General features: G+C 43.1%; 1 protein-coding gene across 1 annotated transcript in view; it reads left to right on the top strand.

Moving 5' to 3' along the window:
• The first annotated feature begins 2749 nt into the window (after window positions 1-2749).
• The window catches only part of aff2 (AF4/FMR2 family, member 2), a 231770-nt gene continuing 210621 nt past the window's right edge, over window positions 2750-23898 (top strand). Inside the window, exon 1 of the mRNA XM_012864607.3 lies at window positions 2750-2964. Coding sequence (XP_012720061.2) covers window positions 2912-2964 — 53 coding nt within the window. The 5' untranslated portion in view covers window positions 2750-2911. The remainder of the gene's footprint in view (window positions 2965-23898) is intronic.

The following is a 23898-nucleotide window of genomic DNA, read 5'->3' as shown; positions in this document are numbered from 1 at the left end:
TTCTTTATACAAATAATCCATCCTTCTTTCATTCCTCCAGAAGAGTTCAATTACTCTGTCTGTACAGAGTTCCCAGCCTGCCCTGTCATATTTCATTTTGACCCCTGTACCCGTTATGTATCACAGAACCAGTGCAAACTGCACTGCATTACTTCTGTCCATATAAATGCATTGTTTTTGCCTAAATAAATGGTGTACGACAGGGACCTCTGCTTTGGCTTCCATTGCTGGAGATGACATTGTGGATAAGTCGGGGGTGGGGAGGCAGATGGTTCAGTACCCTAAGTCTCATCCTTCACCTTGTTGGCCTGGGGGCTTCGGGGTTCCTGGGATGTGTCGTCCTAGGGCAGGAGTCCGGGCAGGGCCTTGGGTCCTTGGGAGTGTGTTGCTGGGGCTTTGGGGCGGTGTATGCTCGGGTGTCAGCCCTTACCCGGGGGCCTTTGATGCACTGGTGTGCATTGGGGCCTTATAAGCTGGTGTGGAGTTTGGTTCTCAACACCTCATTGCAGGTGCTCTCCCCTTCAGGGAGGGCATTCTGCTGGTTGGGGGATGTGCAGGAGGGAGGGAAGGGTGAACTCAGCCTGAGGGTCTATTGTGTTATGTAGTCTGGGAGTTGTTCGAATGTTGGGTTGGGTGTAGAATATATGTATATTTTTCTTCTGGGGTGGGGTTGGACAACTAGGGTGGCTCCGTGTCTGGCTTTGGCTCCCTGTCTCGGTTCTAGTTTGTGACGAGTATCAATACTGATTCTGTCTGGAGGTCATGAGGTCTGTATGGTTCAGGTAGGCTTGCTGATTGGAGTTGTTTAGGGGAGAGTGGTCTTGTGTTTATGATGGGTTCAGGTACGACTGTGTGGGCTCTCCAGCAGGGCTGTGGGGTTGGAAGGGGGGGGAGGGGGGGGGCTAAGGGTGGTCCCGGGATAGATGGGGTGTTGGTTCTGGTTGCGCTTGTGCATGGCCTTGGGCCCAACAGATTTTGGTGGTGCCCCGGTGGTGCCTCCCTCTCCGGGTGGGTTTTGCAGAGAATGGGGGTGCCTATCGGAGTCAACGGGGAAGCTGACTCCCTGGGAGGGCATTTTGGTCCCCAGTCCGTCCCTCCCCATCCGCCTCCCTCAGCTTGCTCCATCATGCTGCCACACATGTAAGACCTTGAGGAGTGGGAGCGTCACCGGGGTGTGGGAAGGATTTCCCATCCCCTCTGTCTTGTGGCAACCTGGGCCCCACTTTTTTTGGGACATCTTAGACACTTTCCTTTATAACATTTTTATGACACATATTTAGGACCCAACGTAGGGTGCACTTGAGGTATCAAGCATTAAATTGCATATAGATACACAGAGGGTTCGGGGGGGGGGGGGGGGGGGGGGGGGGGGGGGGGTTACCAGCAGACGGTGCACTGGTAGGGGGGGGCTTCCTCATACCTCCCAATTTTAAATGCACTTCAGAACAACATGCAACAACACAACATTTTAGGATTGGGGTGTTTCACCCTTGTTCTCTGACTTCCATCTGGGGTCTGGGGTTGGGCGTTTTGGGTCTCACGAGTCAATCAGGGCTGGGATCCATGCTCCTGCTCTTCCCAGGAATAGGGTGCGGGGTTCTGGTGTGGAAAGGTGGGTTGACTAGCGTGTGGCTTTGGTGGGTGGGCTGGCCGGTTTTGCTCTGTGTGGCCTACGTGGCAGGGGTGTGCTGTGTGGGTAAGCGTGACAAGCCCATCTGGGCACCTCTGGGTTCATGGGGTGGTCTCTGGTTGGCTGGCTCGTTTAAATTGTGTTGGCCCTGTCTTTGGATGTATGGTGGGGGACGTCAGGGCTGGAATCTGGGCGGGGGTTGGAGTATGGAGCAGGTTTGCCCAGGCTGTCAGGTCTCTGCTTGTGGCTTGGGCAGTCTGCTCTCCTCCTTCCTGGTGATGAGGATCACCTTCTGGGTTTGGGGGCTGGACACCCCTCTAGGGTATGAGCACTCGGACCTAGGAGTATAGGATGTGTGTGGTGAGTGCAAGTGTGTGTACAGCCTCTAATCTCGTGTGATTATAAGATTTTGCTTTTTTTTTTTTTGCTTTTTCTGTTGGTTTTGTTGTTCTTTTCATATCTCTTTCTGCAGGTGTAGAAGCAGACTCCGAGGATGTTATCTTGTACTTTCTTTTTCCTTTATTTTTGTCACCTTTTCAGACCGGGCATGTTGAAAAAAGTAATGAAAAGAACAAACTAATTTAACACAATAATAATAATAATAATAATAATAATAATAATAATAATAATAATAATAATAATAATAATAATAATAATAATAATAATAAATAAATAGATAAATAGAGATTCATTTACACCAGTGGACTCCATTTATTAGGGAGAAGACACCTGATGGCATTAGATTTTATTTAGGATTGTCCCCTTTGGGGAATAAAATAAATCAAAATATTCTCCTCAGGTCATCTGAATGGCATTCAGCAGTAAGAGTAATGTAATGACACCGGCTCCACAATGAACTCACACCTTACGCATTTCTACTGCGTGGCATTTATTATATTTATTCCCCTGGTGTTCACTTTGCTACAGATGATTTCTGAAGAGTTCCGGAAGTAGTATATATTTGCAAAAATATATTAGACTATCTAAACCTTGTTATAAAATAACCGCGCGCGCGCGCGCGCGCGCGCGCGTGTGTGTGTGTGTGTGTGTGTGTGTGTGTGTGTGTGTGTGTGTGTGTGTGTGTGTGTGTGTTTTCCCTCCCTCCACCTCTGCCTGGCTGTCAGCTCCCTTCGACCACGTAGCAGCTTCCTGGCAGCGGCAGCAGCTTGTCTCTTCTCCCTCTCTCTCTCTCTCACACACACTCAGTACCAGCAGCTCATGTAGAACCACGTAGCACCAGCTTTTGGATTCTAACCACCGACAGCAGCGGCCGAAGCGGCGATGGACCTCTTTGAATTCGACTTTTTCAGGGACTGGGAGCTGGAGCAGCCGTGGTGAGTCCCGCACGCCGCTTTGTTTTGACTTCTCTCCCAGCAGCCACGCATCCGTGCGTGTTGAGCGCCGGTCGGGATGGCTGGTGGACGCTGGAGGTCAGAACCGAGTTTTGTGCCGTGTTGATCTCTGGAGAAATATGGAGGGGGTGGTTGGGAAAGTGAGTGCCGGGCGGAACCGCGCACAGAACGCCTTTGTTGTGTGTCTCCTCCGTCCGAGCTGCCGCTGTGACCGGCGGAGTCCAGCCGGGGAGGCACGCACGCTCCGCGGCGAGCGCGACGCCCGGAGCCCCGCTCCTCTGGGCGCCTATGCGACATCAGGGGGATGTGATGAGAGGTGATGCTGACACAGGCTGGAGGGAATGATGAATGAAAAGGAGGCGCATCCTGGTGCAAGTTTGTTACTAAACTGCTTATTGCTGCCGGGCCCTTCGATAATTAATAGTGATAATCCCGCGTTCGGATTTGCTGCTGATTAGTGAGCTTGTGCACCACAGGTGTTGTTGTGATTTATGGGACGCTCTCCTCCACACGCAGCCGCGAAGGCTTCGTGACAGAGAGAAGTCGGGCCGAGATGATTTATGGCATCTCCATGTGTTGCTTATAAATCACAGTTAGGCTGTTATTAAATACCTGCATCAGATTGGCTTTATCTTTATCATGCTGCACGGAGGGCAGGGAAACAATGGAAGGCTGCACTTTCACTCTCGGTGGAGTCCACGAGTCTCTGGAAATGACACGGTTCCTGCAGTTTTCAAGTCCAAATTGCAGTCTTCCCAGAACCAAATTCCAAGAGTTCCAGCGTTGTATGTCCGTGGTTGGTCCATTTTAAACGTTTTAAAGGTTTACTGTGGATTTACTGCAGTTTTATTTCTGGTGGGGTCAACCATTAAACACATACACTCTAAAAACTATAGGAAGTAGGCAAGAAGGTAAAGAAGGAAAAGTGGAAGGAAGGAAGGAAGGAAGGAAGGAAGGAAGGAAGGAAGGAAGGAAGGAAGGAAGGAAGGAAGGAAGGAAGGAAGGAAGGAAGGAAGGAAGGAAGGAAGACAAAAAGAAATATGGGTAGAAAGAGGGATAAAGGAATGCAGGTAGGAAGGAATATGGGGAAGAAGGGATCCCTTCATCAGGAAGGGATGAAAAAGAAAAGGAAGGAAAGACAAATAGAAATTAAAAAGGGATGGAAGCAAGGAAAGAAGGGAATATGAAGAAAGGATTGAAGCTAAACGGGAACAAGGAAGGGGAAGTACAGAAGCGGAAAGAAAGGAAAATGATTCAAGAATGAAGTGATCAAGGAAAAACAGTTTAGAAAACAATCAAGAGAGGATTTAAGGGAATATAAGAAGGAAGGGAAGAATGGAGGAAGGTACAGAAAGGAAAATTAAGTGAAAAAAAATAAGAAAGGAAGGAAGGAAAATTATAGAACAAGCACAAAGACAGAAAACAAAAGGGAAGGGAAGAAAGAAGAACAAGTGGAAATAGGGAAGGAAACATTTAAATGAATAAAAGAAGGAAGGGGAAGATGAAGGAAGGACAAAAAGGAAATCATAAGAGAGAAAGAAAGAGAGAGAGAGGGAAAGAAAGAAAGAAAGAAAGAAAGAAAGAAAGAAAGAAAGAAAGAAAGAAAGAAAGAAAGAAAGAAAGAAAGAAAGAAAGAAAGAAAGAAAGAAAGAAAGAAAGGATCTTTTCCCCATACTTACCCAGACGTAGACTGAAATGCTATTATAGACTTTTGCTGGACCTTTAAATGAGCCTTAGCTGCAGCTTTAGCCAACTGCTAAATCTGCCACCTGTACAGCAGTGGCTTTTAGTGCATTGCCTATATTCTCCATGTGTTTCGACCTTTTTAACTTTTAAACAGTATTAGTCGCAGCATCATCAGAGAAAAAAAAAATGTCCTCTCTCACACAACCTGGCATCGCCTTATGCTACACTGCTCAGTGGAGTCATTTTGTGCGCAGCAGAGGACGTAAGAACAAAGAGCCACATGGAGAGAAGTGCTTTTCTTAAGGCTTAAACACTCAGGAGGCCACAATGTGCCGCAGTTTTCACAGACATTAAAAAGGTATTATGCCCGAGACGTGAAACGGATCTCCGTCTCCCTGCGGCATTTGCATTCTGGCAGACGCTTTGGTTTGACTAAAAGACGGACGCTTTGAATTTACAGAACATCTTTGTCGGGTTCTGCTTCCGTCAGCCAGGGTTCCTGCAAAAAAATTCTTACATCCGAGCATTACAAGAGTGCACTGCATGCACTGTGCCTATGTGAACCTGTAACAGCAGAGAATAGGGACTTCCACTTTTCTTCCAGCTGTACATAAAGAGGAGAAAGATGCTTGAAGTGCCTCAGAGATGGTGTTATCACAGTTTGTCCGGTGGAGCTGCTGTGAGTCCGCGGCTCCTAATGGCCTCATCACTGTCTGCAGCACATGCGGCGGAGGGCTCTTCACAGCTCAGCAGACGGTGGCGCAAAGTCGACCGGGGTCTTTACGGGTACGCGGCTCACCCGCCTGAGAAATCCACTGCTTCAGGGCAACAGAACTGCCGTCAGCCTCACACATCCCGCATCCCCACATATGCAACCTTTACACATCTCCCCCTGCATCGGCTGCTGGAGCCGGACCGATGTCTTGGTAGCAGCCGCTCCAAAAGTGTTCCTGCCGCTTCAACTTTTTAAAATCGCAAGGCGCATGACCGAAATATTTAAACCTAAGGAGTGTTGCGTGCATTCGTATTCAGCTCCCGCTGTGTCGATACTTTGTGGAACCACCTTTCGCTGCGATCAATCTCAGCTGCACTCCGTTTGCTGCACGTCTCTAACAGATTTGCAGACTTAGAGAGAGGGGATGCACCATTTCTCGCTAAAACGTCCCTCTTGCAGTCTTGGTGTGTGCAGCGTTAATATGGCGAAGGGCTCCTTGGAATGCATTTTTTGCTGGCTGTTGGATTGAAATTGACACTCTGCAAGCCAAGAATCTCTAAACTTACTGCTGCAGGTTATTGCTGAATGTCACATAGAGTTTCACAAGGATGGTTAGAAAACAAAGCGTTTATCGGATTTATTGCACCCGATATCGTCATCGCCGTATTCGGCAACAATATCACCGTGGCGTGTTTATTTTATTTTGTGCATCCTTTCCTAGAGAAGCTTTTGCCCCTGTTTTGTTTGGAAATGAGCCTCGTTGGAGACGGGGCGTCTGTGTGCAGCGATTTTTTAAAGTCTACCAACCTCATAGTAGACTGGGACTTTGACTGGGCCAACCTAACACATAAATGCCCTTTGACCTGGACTATTCCATTGTAGCCCTGGCTGTGTGTGCTGCCTCGGGTCGTCCTGCTGGAAGGTGGACCTGTGCTCCAGTCTCAAGTCTGCAGCAGCGTGCAGCTCCCTCCATCCTCCCACCCAGTCCATCCCACTCACCTGTCCCTGCTGAACAAAAGCATGACGTGTGTTCAGGATGATGAGCAACCTTTGGAATTTCAGTTGTGGTCTCCTCTGGGCAGAATACCATGTTCAGTGTACCCCTATGTGGCTTGTGGCAGACCAAATAAGACTGTTTTTATTTGTTATCTTTATTTTTACAGCTATTCTCATTGAGACCAAATATCTCATGTTCAAGAGAGACCTGATTGATAAAACGACAACAAGAATAAAAGAAAATTACAAACGCAGTAACATTGCAAGTAAATAAAGCATCCGACTCAATTAAATAAGCTAATCAAATACGATTAAAGAACAAGAGCAAGTTGCTGTATTTTCTTTTGGCCTTTTTTCTTGACACCCAAAAATTAGAAGAAAAAAAAATTTAAGCAAAAATGATCTTCTAACTTGAATTCCCCCCCTCCTTTTACCTGTTCTATAATAAAGGAAGCATACACTATTTGATTAAATTAATGAACAAGCAATGTGTAAACCCTTGTAGATCAGAAACAGCACGTTTGCCTCCTTCAAAGAAAGGCGTCCAGTGTCCTGATTTTTTTGGGTCGAATGGTTTCCATTTTAACATGACTAGTTTTCTACCTAAAATCTTGGTTTATTATCAGCAAGAAGAAAAGGCAGGTTGATCGCTCTTGCTGTATTTAACCATGTCTGATGAATCATCACATCCAGGTCTGCATTTAAGCAAAACTCAGTGGATGTCTGTGATGGTATCTAGTATGAAATTAAAATGAAAGCAAACAACTTTTTTTTGTGTTGCAACAAACGTTTTGCATTTCATCTAAAAAAAAAAGGATTTTCTCTGCATCCTTGATGGAAGGACTTGCAATGGTGAAAAGCTCTTAAAATCACACAGCAACCACCTGTTTGATGAAGGGGCTAAATGTGAGCCATTACATATTTTTGGTCGCCAGTTCTACCAACTTATACTAAGGGGCACAAATAGCCTATATATATATATATATATATATATATATATATATATATATATATATATATATATATATATATATATATATATATATATATATATATATATATATATATATATATATATATATATATATATATATATATATATATATATATATATATATATATATATATATAAATTAAACTTTTCATCCCTTTTTTTCCATTTCACATTTGTGCATATTTTTGCAGGGCACTGCACTGTTTTATCATAAGTCCCAAAAATCCACACTTGCCTGAATCTAATAAATCTAAATTGCCGAGGATGTGACTTGAAGCCATTTTCTTATTTTAAATCATTCAGAGTATTTGAGATTACAGTAAAACTTTAATGTGGGCTCTCATTGTTCTTCCCGGGCGCTCCCTCCTTTTTTACCTGCTGGGGCCCACCTGCCAGGGAGCGTTCTCCCGTCGCACGGTTGTGACGAAACAAGGCATGCAAACTGTACGTTGCGCCGAAAATGTTCTCATGCTGGTCAGAGCCGTGCATTTTTTTATCACCTTGCTTCAGAGGAGTGTGTTGCGAGAGGACGGCAGCTGTCTAAATGCTTATCAGCTCATTTCTGGCCTCAGGATATGTGCGAGCGTGAGATGTGGTAATGTCAGGAAATGCTTCTGGATTAACAAATCTTAAAAATGTCACTTAATATCACCGCGCTATCCGCTGTTCCGCTGCATGCTGCTTATGCTGAAATAGCATGTGTGTGTATGTGTGTGTGTGTGTGTGTGTGTGTGTGTGGGGGGGGGGGGGTGTAGAGCCAACCTCTGCAGTTCAGTGGAAACACAATAACTTGGCAACCACAGTGCTGTCTTGGATGCCTATCCCAGCGGGGCTGGGAGAGTCTGAGCAGCGGAATCGACACACGCTGTTGTCCCTCAGCGGTCGTGATGGAAGTGCCCTGGAGCAAGGTACTTAACCCCCTGCTGGTGGAGAGGAGCTGCTCGGGGCTCAGCTACATGCTCGGGGTGTGTATGCATGTCACCCCCCCACTGCCACCGCTCCATCACGCCTCGGCTGTCACGCGGCCTCACACTGACAAAGGGGCTGTATTCTGCAGCAGATCATATAGAAATGCGTGCGGGGAATGAAAGGAGGAAAGCAAAAAAGACCGAGATGTCGGGAGCCGCTTGATTTGGCGAATCAAGCTGTTCTCCAGGCGCCGAGGTGTGAAAACGCAGCTGAGGGAAACCGTCATTAAAAGACTCTCAGAAAGATGTCCCTCAGGACCAGTTACGGAGAGCGTCTGGCTCCTTGCAGGAAGACCGTTATGAAATGAGGGGTGGCTCGACACTTTGGCGTGCGAAAGTCATCGACGCGCCGAGGCATTTTCAGGTTTTACAGGAATAAAGCAGAAAGTTTACACAACAAAGGAGAAATCTATTAATAAATCGAAGCAATTCTCACGCATCGCTTTAAAATGAATCATTACTGTAGTTATGTATGTCTATATATACCTTTTTTAAAATGTGCTATATTTCATGAATACATGCACTGAACAAAAAGTAAGAGAGTGTTTGCTCTTATGATCTCTGTTTAAAACTAAACTCAGCTGCTTTGTGTGAATCTGCATGCTTCCATTTTTGTTTCACTTTGCCGCTGACACACCTGGATTACCCCTCCCCCGGCGGGACAATAAACAATATGTCTATTCTATTTTATTCCCTTGAAAAGTTGAGTTTTTCTTGTCTGAAGTATACATTGACTAGCCAGTATTTATTTTTCAGGGACTTCCATATCTGGAGCGCCCGCTCCACTCCTACGCAAGTATACTTTGCACGGGAGACCTTTCTAGTACCAAGTTTTAGCTTTTTGCCTTTGGAACTGGCTTAATTCCTCGTTGTACCCACTTAACACAGTATCTGAATCCCAGAGGTTTTGGTCCATGTCGAACTTACACCGTTAGTGCAGATTTATTGGCTCCACACCCAGGATGTGAGACTCTATTGTGTGACTGGGGAGGCCACTGTAGTAAAGTGAACTCTGTGAGATGCCGACTATAATCCTTTATCAGTGAAAAACATGCAAGGAAATGAATAAAACATTGTAAAAGCATCAAAATGGAATCTAAATAGATTCATAGTTCCAAAGACAAGCATTTTCCTCGTCAGTACTTGTTTCAGCCTCTTGTTAGCATCTATCATGGTTCATGGATCATCGGAGTCATAGTGTAGCTCAAATATTTAAGACTAAAGCATTTACTTTGCTTTAGCTGTATTCCTGAGGAGAAAAAATAAGCCTGAATGAAAATGTTTCAAAATTCCACGTTGGTATCTGTTGCTTGCCCAGCATGGTGTTTACCAGTTGTTGACCCAGATGTTCAACGTGCAGAAGCAGTTTCTGTTTTTCTGAGCACGTTTAAAAAAAATAAAAAACTTTGCCTTTTGTTGAAATCTTACATTGGAAATTCATTATTTCATGTGTGTTGTTGCTGACCCCTTCAGAGAGTTGGTAGAAGGCTCTTTATTTTACCAACAGACATGGCAGCGTTGCTAGCTCGTTGTCTACGTTTGTTTCCTAAACCAGTGGCCCTCAAACTGGGGTGCCTGGACCCCCGGGGGTCTGGGGATCACGGGTTGGGGGTCCGTAAATAGCATGTTGTCGGGCCTGAGGTTGGGGTTGAGCTAAATAACACAATGGACAAATATTTTACTCCGTCCACTTCATCAAGTAAGCTAAAAGCTAAATCAGCTAAAATTAGAAGTATGTACAGTTACATCGAGTTTGGCTTTATCAAGAATCAAGATCTAATATCCACCAAATCTCTAATATTAGGTGTATTGATATATATTTTTACAAACATACATAATTCCTAATGTATCTAACAGCACACAATGCTGTTTAAAAATACTATCAGCATGAAAAATCTAAAGAGGTCCTTGGAAAAAATTCTATTGCTGCTAAGGGGTTCCTGGCCACGAAAAGTTTGAGAACCCCTGTCCTAAACAGTGTTATATTAAAAGGTGCCTTGGGTCGCTCTCCTGTGCTAGTCAAGCCGTTGCTGTCTGCATTTTATCTGCTGTTTAGGTTTGCGTTTATCAGTAGGAAAGTGTGTCGGGTTTCAATACGGGCCAGTCAATAAATTCTGGTTTCTCATTTTTGACTGACCACACCAAGGAGGCACATCTGTGAGTCGTCGGCGAGCCTGATGAAGTCTCTCAGATGTTTTATGACAGTTTGACAAGTATTTTGCTACCCCTCCCCTCCCACCCACCCAATATGCTAACAGCAAGAAACATCTGAAAAAACTCCCAAATATTTCTTGTTTGTGGCATTTCTTAAAGAGAAGGCTGTCGGGAACAACCAAAGCTGTGGCCGGAAGGAAATTCATCAAATGCAAAGTCAAATTTGGATCAAGCTCTCTTTTCCCCTTTCAACTCGGCTGCCACGTCAAAGTAATTATAAGAATTTTACTTTTCAGTGATCGTAAAGGCAAGAGAAATAAGAGGATCCAGTGCAAGCGCACGATACCGCTGCTCTTCCTGCACTTTACCAGTGGCTTTTAGCAACCGCTGCTTTGATCTTGCTGGCGACTCAGCTCTAATAAACGTTCGAATGGACTCAACTGTCCAAGAATACACAAAGGAAAGCACCACCAGAGGAAGATGAGAATCCAGAATGGAGAGACCCCCCACCCCCTCCCAAATGGATGTGTTTTCCCTAAATTTTACAATGGATTTTAAAGGCATTGAAGCCAGCTTGTACTCAGAGATCACTCAGATTTGCATTAAAGGTCTGTCGCTACCGATAGATGTTTGACATCAGATTTCCTTTTGGAGGAAGGAAAACAACCTGGAAGCTCCCACATACCTTTGTCAGAACTGAACGATCACTTCAAGACACCTCCTCCTCCCGAAGAAACACTCTTTCATCTCTTCTTCTCTTTGTTACCCTTCCTCCCTCCGTCCCTCCTCCTCCTCCTTCTCCCGCCGCGCCTCTCGATTCATTGTCGCGCTCGCAGATCTGAGGGCCGCGGATGATTGTAATAGGCCTTGCGGTGAACATTGCGTGCTCCTCTCTGTAATTGCCCATCATGTAGCCGGCTAATCACGGCAGCCGAATCCGAGGGAGATCGCTTTGAATGTTAATTGACGCTGATGGTGATTGGTTGAACCATTTAAGTAGTTAATTAGAGAATTGATTACACATTTCGTCAGCGTGGAATGATAAGAATCCAGCTGTGTGTTTTGAAGGCGGGAAGCTCACATCTGCAGGAAGACGCTCTGATTGCTATTATTTGTTATAGCTGAAGGCCTTTGTGTGGCGCTTGATTTGATTCGGCGTGAAAATGAACTGGATCAAAAGTGTTGAACGTCCCCCTTCTGAACGCCGGTTGCACACCGCGTTGGAATGAAGCGCAGAAGACGAGAAGATGGCTTCACCGGGGGGAGAAGTGGCAACAGATTCAATTCATTCAACGTTCCTTCTCACAGTCCCATATTCAATCTGCTCGTCAGTCCTCCCACCTCTCAGTCGGCTCAGTCACACGTGCGAGCTCAATGAGCCCGGAATCATTCATCACACCGCTCTGAAGCTTCTCTCCTCGCCGTGCGATCGTCCTCAGCTCGCCAAACCCCCGCTCCATTCGACGGTACTTCACACCCGCATAGTCAAGCTGAGTCTCGTTGCCAACTGCAGAAAATTCCCAAACAGAATCCACAAATAGTGACAGCGGACAGCTCAGACAGAAGGCCTCTATCTGGGGAAAACGGTCCATTTGAGCTCACAGTGCCGATGCAATTATCTCACAGGGCGGCCAAGTGCCAGCTCTTTCAGCAGGTGTGAAGAAGCAGGTGAAGCAGGTCGGCTAACCTGGATTCTATCCGGGAGGAAACAGGCGCTGTCCGTGGTTCTGAAAAACACCCCGCATCATGGTTTGGTTTTAATTAGAATATCTGATTATACGTAAGCGGGGAGAGGTGCAGCTGCAAATAGTTATTTTCATCAGTGACTCCCATGTGGATAGATGTTTTGATAAAAGAAGTGAAAGTATAGCTGAAAAGAAAAAAATTAAAGGCTGCGAAAACCGACACGACAAGGAAGTGGAGAAAATCATGCGTTCTCTGATATCAGGAAACCTGGCCCAGCTTCATTATCATCAGTCGTTTTGCAGCTTCTATCAATAATTGGGCTTTGTATTTAGCTTAATAATCTTCCTGCCAACTCTGAGCAGCCTTGCCATTCTGTTGAAGGAAAGCATCCCCACAGCATCATGTGGCCCCCACCATGTTTCACAGTGGGGATGGTCTGCTTAGGGTGATGTGTTGCTTTATATTTTTCCATCGTCGTTGTCATTGTAGTCGTCATCATCATTTTGCATGTAGGGTAATGTCTTTAGTTTTGGTGTACCAGACCAGAGAACCTTCCTCCACATTTAAGTCTAGTTCCATTCATGCAATTTTTTTCAATTCAGTTCAGTTCACAGTTTTATTTATATAGTGCCAATTAACAACATGTCATGTCAAGGCACTTTACAAAGTCCAAATTCCCCCCTATAATAGCTATTCCCTAAAGGCCATATTTGTGTTGTGTATGACTAATAGTTGTTCTGATGTTGCATTCTGCCACCTGAGCCTTGAACCATGCTTCAGACTCCTCCACCACTTCCTCCCTCACCCATCTGCCCCGTTCCTTGGTCTTCACGATGCTGCCTCTTCTCCAATGTTCTCTGGCAAGCCTTTGAGACCTTTACAGAACAGATGCATTTTTACAGAGAGAAAATCACACACAGGTGGACTTTATTTACTAATAGGTCGACTTTTGAAGGCAGCTGCACTGAATTTGTTCAAGGGTGTCAGAGTGAAGGTGGCGTGGCTGAATACAAATGCATGTGACACTTTTCAGACTTCTATTTGTAAAATCTTTAAAAGCGGTGTTTTATTTTCCTCCCATGTCATCATTATGGACTATTTTGACTTGGTCTGCTTTATATAACCCTACTAAAATACAAAGAGGTTTGTGGAGATCACATGACAAAATAATGTCAGATTTGGCCTAAAGGTTTGCGTTAGATGAGTTTAAAGACCGCATAGAGCTGCTGGGTTCAGACGAGGCTCAGATGACATGTGAGGAGAATGGAAGCTGTTTACATTTTCTCCCGTTTCACTCATTCATCCCGATGTATTGTTGATGAAATAAATACACTGATTGGAGGAGCTTTGAGACAGTATTTCAAGATTTCAAAGAACCGCCCTGTTCGTGTGGATTTGATGGATTCCAGAAGCATCCACTCAACTCCGAGCCAGAGAGTAATTGTGAGGGCTTGTCATTGATCCATTGCAGGCTTTGACTGTTTTTCCTCCCCAACAGCTCCACAGAATGTAATATAATACAGATGTCTCTTTTCCAGCTGTTTATATAGTTTAGCAAGGAAGCCAAAGCAAAAAAAAAATAGGGCGACATCTTTAAATCAACCTTAAAATATTTTATTTGCTGTGGGATTTACAGGAGAAAATCCCACATCAGTCAAGATGTGATATAATTAAAATGTCTTTAATTTAATTTGGGCATTTGCTACTGTCATCACTTTTTCAAATATTTTTTCCATCTTTAGATACAAAAAATGCTTTAAAACTCTAAAAACAATTGTCGTGACAGGAGTATTATTAGCGGCAAAATGTCTTAAAGGGATAGCACAGCTGTTTGAAGCTGTGGTTCTCTTGAGATGTTATAGTACTAGCAGCGCATGTATTTTAGACTTTGAACAAGACATGCTAAAATGCAGTCTTATTATATTAAAGACTCTGAAATAGCAATTTGTGTTGGGTTGTGTTACTGCAAGAGGAAACTCTGCGGTAGAAGCCAACTTAATGGTTTGCCTAAAACCCTCACAGTGAAACCCCAAATTATTCATTCCTCTGGTAGATTTAGGTTTCAAGTTGTCTCAATGGTTGCACCAACACATTAAGGATGACTTAAACGGATAATAACGTTTCGTAGTGGCCCAACCAGCATCCTGAGTGTAATACAATAGAGAATTTGTGAACAGACTGAAATTGGATTGGACAGATTAGGGTGATGGTAAGGTGACCTTCCAACCTTAATGACTTGGAGCTAAAGGCTAATTGTCTAAGTACCAGTGAAAACATGCCAAATAGCTGATCAAGCATTACCGTATTTGAAAGTTTGACCGCTGTTACGCCCAAAAAGTTATTAAAAACAGATAAATCCCATTTTTAATAAAAAAAATGGGGTGCACGTTTTCTGACTACCTTTTGAGATGCCTGTTCTGAGATGCCATTTCTGATCAGAAACAAACACTTTTGTTAAATGAATATAAAGTAAATTTAATCTGCTGGGGGTCTAAATAATATTGGAGTTGGAGTATATCTTTAAATTGAGGGTATATAATAAAAAACAAAACCTACTTCACAAGACAAAGTCACAGGCTGGCACCAATTCACTGGCTTCACTTTGTTAATAGGTGTTGAGTGTTTGTGCCCCACTTAAATTATTATGCCAGAGATGCCACTGGACATGACCAACTCAATTTCTTGCGGTTTGGATTTGTTCTCACACTGTGGATGCAGCTGTCTGTCCCTGCAGGAACTCTCCAGTTCTGCAACAGTTTTATGCATTGCGTGACCTAATATGATAAATAAATAAATTGCATTTAAACTGTCTTTATTATTTAGTCCTGAAGAATTGCATGATGATTTGTTAGATAGGTGTTGGCCTGGACCTACTCAAGCTAACATTTAGCTTTAGGGTCCAAAATTAAAAGAAAAATCTATACAAACTGAAGACCCTAAAGGTGCGTTCATATTGAGTGCAAATGAGACGTTTGGAGTAAGTGATTTACGTGTTATCGCTATGTAAAGGTGCTTTCAGAACCAAATAAATGGTCCATGATGCAAATGAGGCATTTTGAGCGATGTAGCCAGCACGAAATGGGCGAACAGAGCAAAGCAAAACTGTGAACGGTGCGCTACATGCACAAATAGAGTGAAACAGAACTGTGAATTGAGCAAAGCGAAATTTCTCTCAAGTTTAAAAATCAGAACTTTTCAGTCGATTCGTGTCGCGTTAAGGGTGCTCCTCATCCACTTATTTGTTGGTGCTGTAAAATATATTTTTTTATGCAATATAAATTTTGACCTCTGTAGTTGGTGCAGCCAGAGGTAGATCCGTGTCCCAGGGGGAGAAATGTGTCCCCCAATGCAGGATAGCAGCTCCTCATTCTAGACCACATGACTTACAGAACTGTGACCCGCTCCTTGAAATCCATCTCCGCCACTCTGTGAGTTGATAGTCGGTGTCCCAGAATGAGATCCGTCCACCGTGGGGCAGCAGGTTTTCATGCTCGGTCCCGTCTTGACCTACAGCTGATGGTACTCGCTGAACCGGGTGCGTCTCTGGAGGATCTGGGGGACCCAGATACGGGTGCTCAGTAAAATCCATCTCCGCAGCTCTGTGATAGATGCTCCTCCTATTTGTTGACGCCGTGAAGTGGGCTGGGGGGAAATGGCTACGTTGTCGGTGCGTTGTCAGTGCGGATTGTTTGCGAGAGAGGCAAAATAGTGACAGCCCAACGCTAGCCGATAGAGGTGAATTTGCCGATCTGGTGATTACGGTCGAAATCGTGTTCGGTGTGATCCCTTCAAGAGTTACCTACTGCAGGTACAGGATAAATAGCTCAAAATAGCTCAACTTAACCCCACTTAAAAAAAAACCCGTCTCTAAATAACCTCTTCTAACCTGACAGGGGAGTATTAAATTGTGTATGGGATGCATTTGAGTAGCAAGATAAAGCTGTTTTACAATGACTTAATTTTACTCAGACAAATATTACCCAGAGCCGAGTATTTAAATGTACTGTTAAGCTTACAATACACTTTTTTTTTGTCACAACTCGTATAAATAAATACAAGAGTAATTGGGCTGTGGTTAACTAAGCAGGTCTCTGTTGTGTCTCGGTGAGATTACCTGTAACAATACAGGTTTAATAATCTTAATAAGAAGTGAGGTCTCTGTTCTTGGTTGAGAATAGTTAGCTATATTAAAATAAATCTATTTTAGAGTTTTCACCTGCGTCATATAAAGGGCCGAGCCATCTGTTTAGTTTAATCAGTGTCTTATAAGAAAATTAAAAGTAACCATCTGGAAGGGAAATAAAAACCCCAGGCAGAACATTTATCTTCACCGGCAACTATCCCTTGCCGTTACTTCTTTGGCTGTAAAGGCATACGCACTTTCTCTCATAAGCTGAATTATGTCACGAATCATTAGCCAAAGAGCCACTAGATGCACAAACACCATTTTTCTGTTCATATTATTTACCACTAACAGTTCAAAGTTCAGTCAAAAAAAAAGTTATTATAATTTATATACAGCTTCATCGAGCTGTAAATAAATTACTTCAAAAGTCAGATCTCCCATTTGGGGGTAATGCCATCTGCAACTTTACTGTAACAAGAGGGAATTCCTAATTCTTGTGCTCTAATGGGTGTGCTGTGTTTGCTAGGACGTATTTCAGTTACATGCTACACAATGAATTGTGTTTCAATTACTTAACAAGAAGCAACTATTGTCAAGTACAAACAAACTATTTATTTCTTAAGCTACCTCTGTCCTGTATACACAGTTCAGCCATATTCGATTTTGAGGGAAGGTTTTTGGGGAAAACCCATTAAAGGTGAGACTTCTGCCTCCAGATTATGCTGCGGTAATAATTGTTGTAATTAGAAACTCTAAAATGCCAACTCCTGACTAGAAATGGGAGGCACAGCTCTGAGACAAGATAATCAGTCTCAGATGGTGTGTGCCGCAATTCAAGCTTTTCATGCTTTGAGTTTGCATATCTCAAAAGAAACACCTTGAATTATATCATCTTACACATGGGGTTGCTTTTCAGGAGTTGTCTTCAGTAGCTTAGTTTCAGAGAAAGGATGCCTTAATGACACTGTATACATAGACAGACTATTAAATCAAGAGCACTGGTTTTTGTGTCAGTCCTTATTGACCTATACAAACTAGAGCAGCTCTGGAATCACTGCTGATGAAGCTCCAGTTCAGCCATCCATCTCCCAGTCCATCTTACCAACACTTGATGACCTCCAATTGGGGCAGAGACAAACCCCCCCAACTGCAGGGGGCAGCAGTCCACCTTTCTTCAGCTGGGAACCATCACCTCAGCTCCTCCATGCTTTGGAGCTAGTCAAAAACAAAAACATAGCAGTACTTTTGACTCTAATTAAGCCATCGTTTTATCTAAAGGGCCGGCATTTTGCCGTAGTTCAGCTCTAATCTTTGTCAAACAGGTTGTGCTGCCTGGGCTCCGTCTTCAAGAACAGGGCTTTCCGTACGTCCTCAGTTGGTCAGCAGCTGGACATGATGCTCTACCTCTATAAAAAATGCTGTATTATTTTCCATAACAACATCAAAGTTTCTCCTCATCTCCATCAAAACTAAAAAGCAATACAAAAACATACAGGACAGGAAATAGGGTACAGTCTCTGGAGCATGTGGGGCCGCTGGAAACATGCATGAAGCCGTTGCCGAATTCAAACTTTTCATGATAAAGGAACCTTGAAAGCAAAATAGAACAAATTTAACAACTTGATGGCACGATGATGGACCATATAAGTTGTCCTGACTAGTTAATTTCCAGTCTGTTTGTGCTTTAACCAGTGTTGAAAATAACCCAAATAAAGAAGCTGATGCAGCTTTCATCCATTAAAGAGAAAATGAGGTTTTACTCTCTGTCTCTTGATGCTGCATAACAAAATCAAAAGCTGCTACACTGCCAATAGATGTGACTAAAAGCCCTGTTACTATTGATTAGACTATAAAGCTGAGTATAACAGTGCATAACTGAAAGTGATCCTTCCCGTGATATGAGATTACCCAGCTTCTGTTGTAGCCTCTCTTCTCCTCGGCAGTGTCACCGTCCCACAGTGGCTCCCAGCGTTTTATGCTCAGAAGCAGGTCCAGTGTCCTTCTACTTGTGTTATTTTTCTGATGGGATGACATGGCAGCACGTTTTTTTTTTTTGGCGCCTTTGTTTCCCCCCCTTTCTACAGCCCTGGGTCCGATCGTTTAAAAGTTTGTTCGTGCTGCAACATTAACAGTGTTTCCTGCTGTTCAAACGTTAATGCAGCTGGAACTACCTTAGTTGTTTGCTCAGAGGTGTTGCACGGCTAGCATGTCCCCACGGCCACTCTCTACCATGAATATGTTACACCCTTCTCACCAAGCTTTTCTTTTAGAATAGAAAACAAACTGCATCATATTAGGACTGTCCAGAGCAATGGATGCCCAAAAAAGTAAAAGCTAAAAAAAGCAGCAGTTAACAGTCGCTCATTGGGAGTTTGGAAAACTTGTTTGCAGAAGCCATGTTCATGCATTTGGTGGTGGGTGTTTTGTACACACAGCCCAGAAACTCAAATGTACCCGAGACAATTTGGTCAAACTGCCTTCATGCTCACAAATAAATGTGTCTAGTTACACAGAGCACGTCTCTGTAGGCTGCCAGGAAAGATGGCCCCACCATGTAAATCAACAAAGGTGGGTCCAGAAATCATATATAGAGGCAAAAACGGACTTATAAACGTGGGCAACCTACAGAAACCTGTTCCTCTGGAGAACTAAAGGACTGTGTAGTCTCCTTTAACCTGGCGCTCACATGACCATTACCAGCTATTTTGTTTTACAGCAATTAAATTTACTGACTGATGAAAAAAACCTACCACTAATGAACTAAGAAAGCACCACTGCCTGCCAAAAGGACTCATAGTTCGGAACAACTTTATTACCAACTTGATTCAAAATTAGCAACAACAAAAAAAGAGACTGCAGGGACAAACCATAGCTTGTTCTGTTTATATCACCAAGAAAGTTGAATGTGAGCTGAGTAATGGGACATATGGGTGATGAAATGCTCTGCGCGCACGGGTTGGGGGGGTGGGGGGGGGGGGGGGGGGGGGGGGGGGGGGGGTAACGTGACCAATGAAAATACCTTGCATCTAGTGTTGTTAAAGTTCAATTCAATTCAATTCAATTCAATTTTATTTATATAGCGCCAAATCATGAAACATGTCATCTCAAGGCACTTTACAAAGTCAAGTTCAATCATATTATACAGATTGGGTCAGATTATACAGATTGGTCAAAAATGTCCTATATAAGGAAACCAGTTGATTGCATCAAAGTCCCGACAAGCAGCATTCACTCCTGGGGAACCGTAGAGCCACAGGAAGAGTCATCTGCATTGTACATGGCTTTGCTGCAATCCCTCATACTGAGCAAGCATGAAGCGACAGTGGGAAGAAAAACCACCCATTAACGGGAAAAAAAACCTCCGGCAGAACCGGGCTCAGTATGAACGGTCATCTGCCTCGACCGACTGGGGTTACAGAAGACAGAACAGAGACACAACAAGACAGACAAACAAGCACAGAAGCACACATTGATCTAGTAATCTGTTCTACATTAGATGGTAGTAGCGGGTGAGCCATCTTCTCTGGATGATGTCACAGTTAACAGAACGCCAGACCAGGTGTACCTACTATGAAGAGAAAAGAGAGAGAACAGAAAGTTAAAGCAGAAATGACAACACATAATGCATAATTGAAGAACAGTAGAACTCAATATAGTGAGAAAATTAGATCCTGATATACTCCAGTAACCTAAGCCTTTAGCAGTAAAACTATAAAGGTAGCTGAGAGTAACATGAGTCACTAGTTATAATTTTTGTCAAAAAGAAAAGTTTTAAGCCTAGTCTTAAAAGTAGACAGGGTGTCTGCCTCACGGACCAAAACTGGGAGTTGGTTCCACAGGAGAGGAGCCTGATAGCTAAAGGATCTGCCTCCCATTCTACTTTTAGAGACTCTAGGAACCACCAGCAGACCTGCAGTCTGAGAGAGAAGTGCTCTGTTAGGAACATACGGGGTAATCAGAGCTCTGATATATAATGGAGCTTGATTATTAACGGCTTTATACGTTAGAAGAAGAATTTTAAATTCTATTCTTGATTTAACAGGAAGCCAATGAAGGGAAGCTAAAATTGGAGAAATATGATCCCTCTTGTTGATTTTCATCAGAACTCTTGCTGCAGTATTTTTGGATCAGCTGAAGGCTTTGAACTGCATTTTGTGGAATTCCTGATAGTAAAGAATTACAATAGTCCAGCCTTGAAGTAACAAATGCATGGACCAGTTTTTCAGCATCACTCCTGGACAGAATGTTTCTAATTTTGGCGATATTCCGGAGGTGAAAAAAGGAAACTCTGGAAACCTGTTTAATATGGGATTTAAATGACATGTCTTGGTCAAAAATAACACCAAGATTTTTTACTTTATTACCAGAGGCCAGGTTAATGCCACCCAGATTAAGTGATTGGTTAAGAAGTTTATTTTTTGAGGACTCTGGCCCAAAGATTAAAACTTCGGTCTTGTCAGAATTTAGATGCAGGAAATTTAAAGTCATCCAGCTTTTGATGTCATCAAGACATGACTGCAGTCGAAGTAATTGATTGGATTCATCAGGATTTATGGATAAATATAGCTGAGTATCATCAGCATAACAGTGGAAATTAATCCCATGCTGTCTGATAATTTTGCCTATCGGAAGCATATATATAGTAAAGAGAATTGGTCCAAGGACTGAACCCTGTGGTACTCCACAGGTGACCCTAGAGTTTGAGGAAGATTTATTATTAACATGAACAAATTGGAATCTGTCTGACAGATAAGATTTAAACCAGCCTAATGCTTTCCCCTTAATCCCTACAGTATGTTCAAGTCTTTGTAGGAGAATATTGTGATCAACTGTATCAAATGCAGCACTGAGATCTAACAGGACAAGTATAGACACAAGTCCATTATCTGAGGCCATGAGAATATCATTAGTGACCTTCACCAGAGCTGTTTCAGTGCTATGATGAGCTCTGAAGCCTGACTGAAACTCCTCAAGTAGGTCATTACTTTGTAAATGTTCACAAAGTTGATTAGCAACTACTTTCTCAAGAATTTTAGATAAGAAAAGAAGATTAGATATAGGTCTGTAATTTACTAACTCATCTTGATCAACAGATGGTTTCTTAAGTAAAGGTTTAATAACAGCTACTTTCAAAACCTGTGGTACATATCCATTTACTAAGGATAGATTAATCATGTCTAAAATAGTGCCACTGATCAAAGGGAATATGTCCTTAAACAACTTGGTTGGGATTGGGTCTAACATACAGGTAGAAGGTTTAGATGAAGCTAAAATTTTAGATAGCTCAGAAAGCTCTACTGCCTCTAAACAGTTCAAACACTGCGCAGATTCTAAAGATTCCTCCAATGCTGCCTCACTTACTGAGGACGAGGTAATCATGTTTGGGAGGATGCCAATTATTTTATTTTTAATGGCATCAATTTTATTTATGAAGAATCCCATAAAATCATTACTACTGAGAGCTAAGGGAATGGATGGATCAACAGAGCTGTGGCTCTGGGTAAGTTTGGCAACTGTACTAAAGAGAAATCTAGGATTATTTTTATTCTCTTCAATTAATGATGAAAAATATGCTGCTCTAACTCTGCAAAGGGTCTTGTTATACAACAGTAGTCTGTCCCTCCAGATTAAGTAGGATTCCTCTTGGTGTGTAGAGCGCCATTTTCTCTCCAATTTCCTAACATTGTGCTTCAAGGAACGCAGCTCTGAATTAAACCAAGGAGCCAGCTTCCTGTGAATAATCACCTTCTTTTTCAAGGGAGCTACATTGTCTAATGCAGAACGCAATGAGGAAGTCACATTGTTAGCAAAGGTATCGATTTGTGAATGGGAAGAAACAGCAATGCTGCCATCTACAGGGCATTTCTGCAATACTGAGGATATTAAGAAGGGGACAGACTCTTTAAGTTTTGATACAGCATTATCCGATAAAAATCTACTATAATGGAACCCTCTTTTGGGGGTGGAGAATTCAGTTAGATTAAACTCAAATGTTATTAAAAAATGATCAGACAGGACAGGGTTGTGAGGAAATACTGTTAATTCTTCACAATCAATGCCATATGTCAGCACAAGGTCTAAAGTATGGAGCCGAGAGTGCGTCGGTTCATGCACATTTTGAGCAAAACCAATTGAATCTAGGATAGTTTTAAAGGCTACACTAAGGTTATCACATTAGTGTAGTTTAACATGTAAAGTCGTGTTAACACAATTTCCTTCTGACACCATTAACTTTTTAATGCGCGACTAACACGCATGCATTCGTTCTTGTTGGACCTCGTCAGCACCGCTGTTTGAACGTTATTTCGCGTTCTGTTGCCGCTGTTTCTCCCTTTGTCTTAAATGGCCGGGCAGACAGCTCCCCTCCGTCCCGCCTCCTGTCCACCTCTCCTACTCGATGCGCTCAGACCCACCAACCCATATGGTAGCACCACCCCTGCATGTCGGCCTTTCAGAGAGAGGTATTTTACATCAGCTGGCTCCATAGACCCCTATCACTCCCACCTCCCAGTGGCTTCCAGATCTTCAGCGATCAAACCCCAGGCTGCAGGAAGGGGAAAAGCAAAGGTGCCAAAAAGCAATGCTAGCAGGCCATCACACTGAAAATGAATGTATGTGTAGTTATCACGATCAAGGAGCACACGGAGGCATGAGTCATGGTGCAGCCTTCGCTAAACAGCGAGGTTTTTAAAAATGACCAGAATTAGTCTTTTCTGTCACTGTAGGCGCAGAGTCCAGTCTCTAAAAGTGTTTCTTATCAAAGTATGGGGTGCCTAATGAATTAAAATGTTTATTCTGTAAAGACTTTATTTAATTAGCAAATGATTTGCTGAGGATAATATTCATTGATTTGCTTGGGGATGAGAATTAGGGATGGGTCAGATTAGTTAATGGAGAGCTGTCTTGAAATTGCATTCCTTTATTTGTTGTTAAAACTAATTAAGGAGTAGTTGCTCATGATGTTTGCTTGGAGAGCGTTCCTTAATTTGTTGTGGGTTTTTTCTGCGGTAATTAATTGAATTAGTTAATAAAGAAGGGTTGTACTTATTCAGAAACAATGGTATGTCACAGTTTTTTGAAAAATACCCACCTTCTAGAGATAAATCCAGGGTTGTGATTACCCGAGGCTCATTGTTTTGTTCGGATCAATATTGGGTCAGTTACCAATATGAAGGTATTCTGAGGTTTTAAAAAGTTACGGCATTAAAAATCTTTCATTATGGTGTTGCTGCAGTTTTTAAGTAATTCGTTGAAGGGCCAGAGAATGTGATTGGGGCTGTAGGGAGCATAAAGTAGTGCAGCATTGCCCCTCACCAACATGCTACTGCACACTGCTGGCCAGCTGGCAAAATCAACACTGTTTGGGGATATTTCTGGGCCTCAAAAGCACAGGCAATGATAGTGTGGAAACTAGAGGAGTCTCACCCAACACTGACTAGTCATTAAACTGGCTAGAGTCAGCTTGGTATCATTTTTAATTTTTGGGAATATGTTTGACCGTGAAACAGTGTCACATTTAGGGAAGTAACCTGATAATTATTTTGTCGATTGGCCCTCCAGCTCAGGGGTGTCCAAAGTGCAGCCCTGGGGT

This window comes from Fundulus heteroclitus, chromosome 23 (genome assembly GCF_011125445.2).
Source record: "Fundulus heteroclitus isolate FHET01 chromosome 23, MU-UCD_Fhet_4.1, whole genome shotgun sequence".
In the NCBI taxonomy this organism is placed as follows: Eukaryota; Metazoa; Chordata; class Actinopteri; order Cyprinodontiformes; family Fundulidae; genus Fundulus; species Fundulus heteroclitus.
Note: the sequence above shows the minus strand (reverse complement) of the source record. Positions and strands in the feature narration are given on the sequence as shown.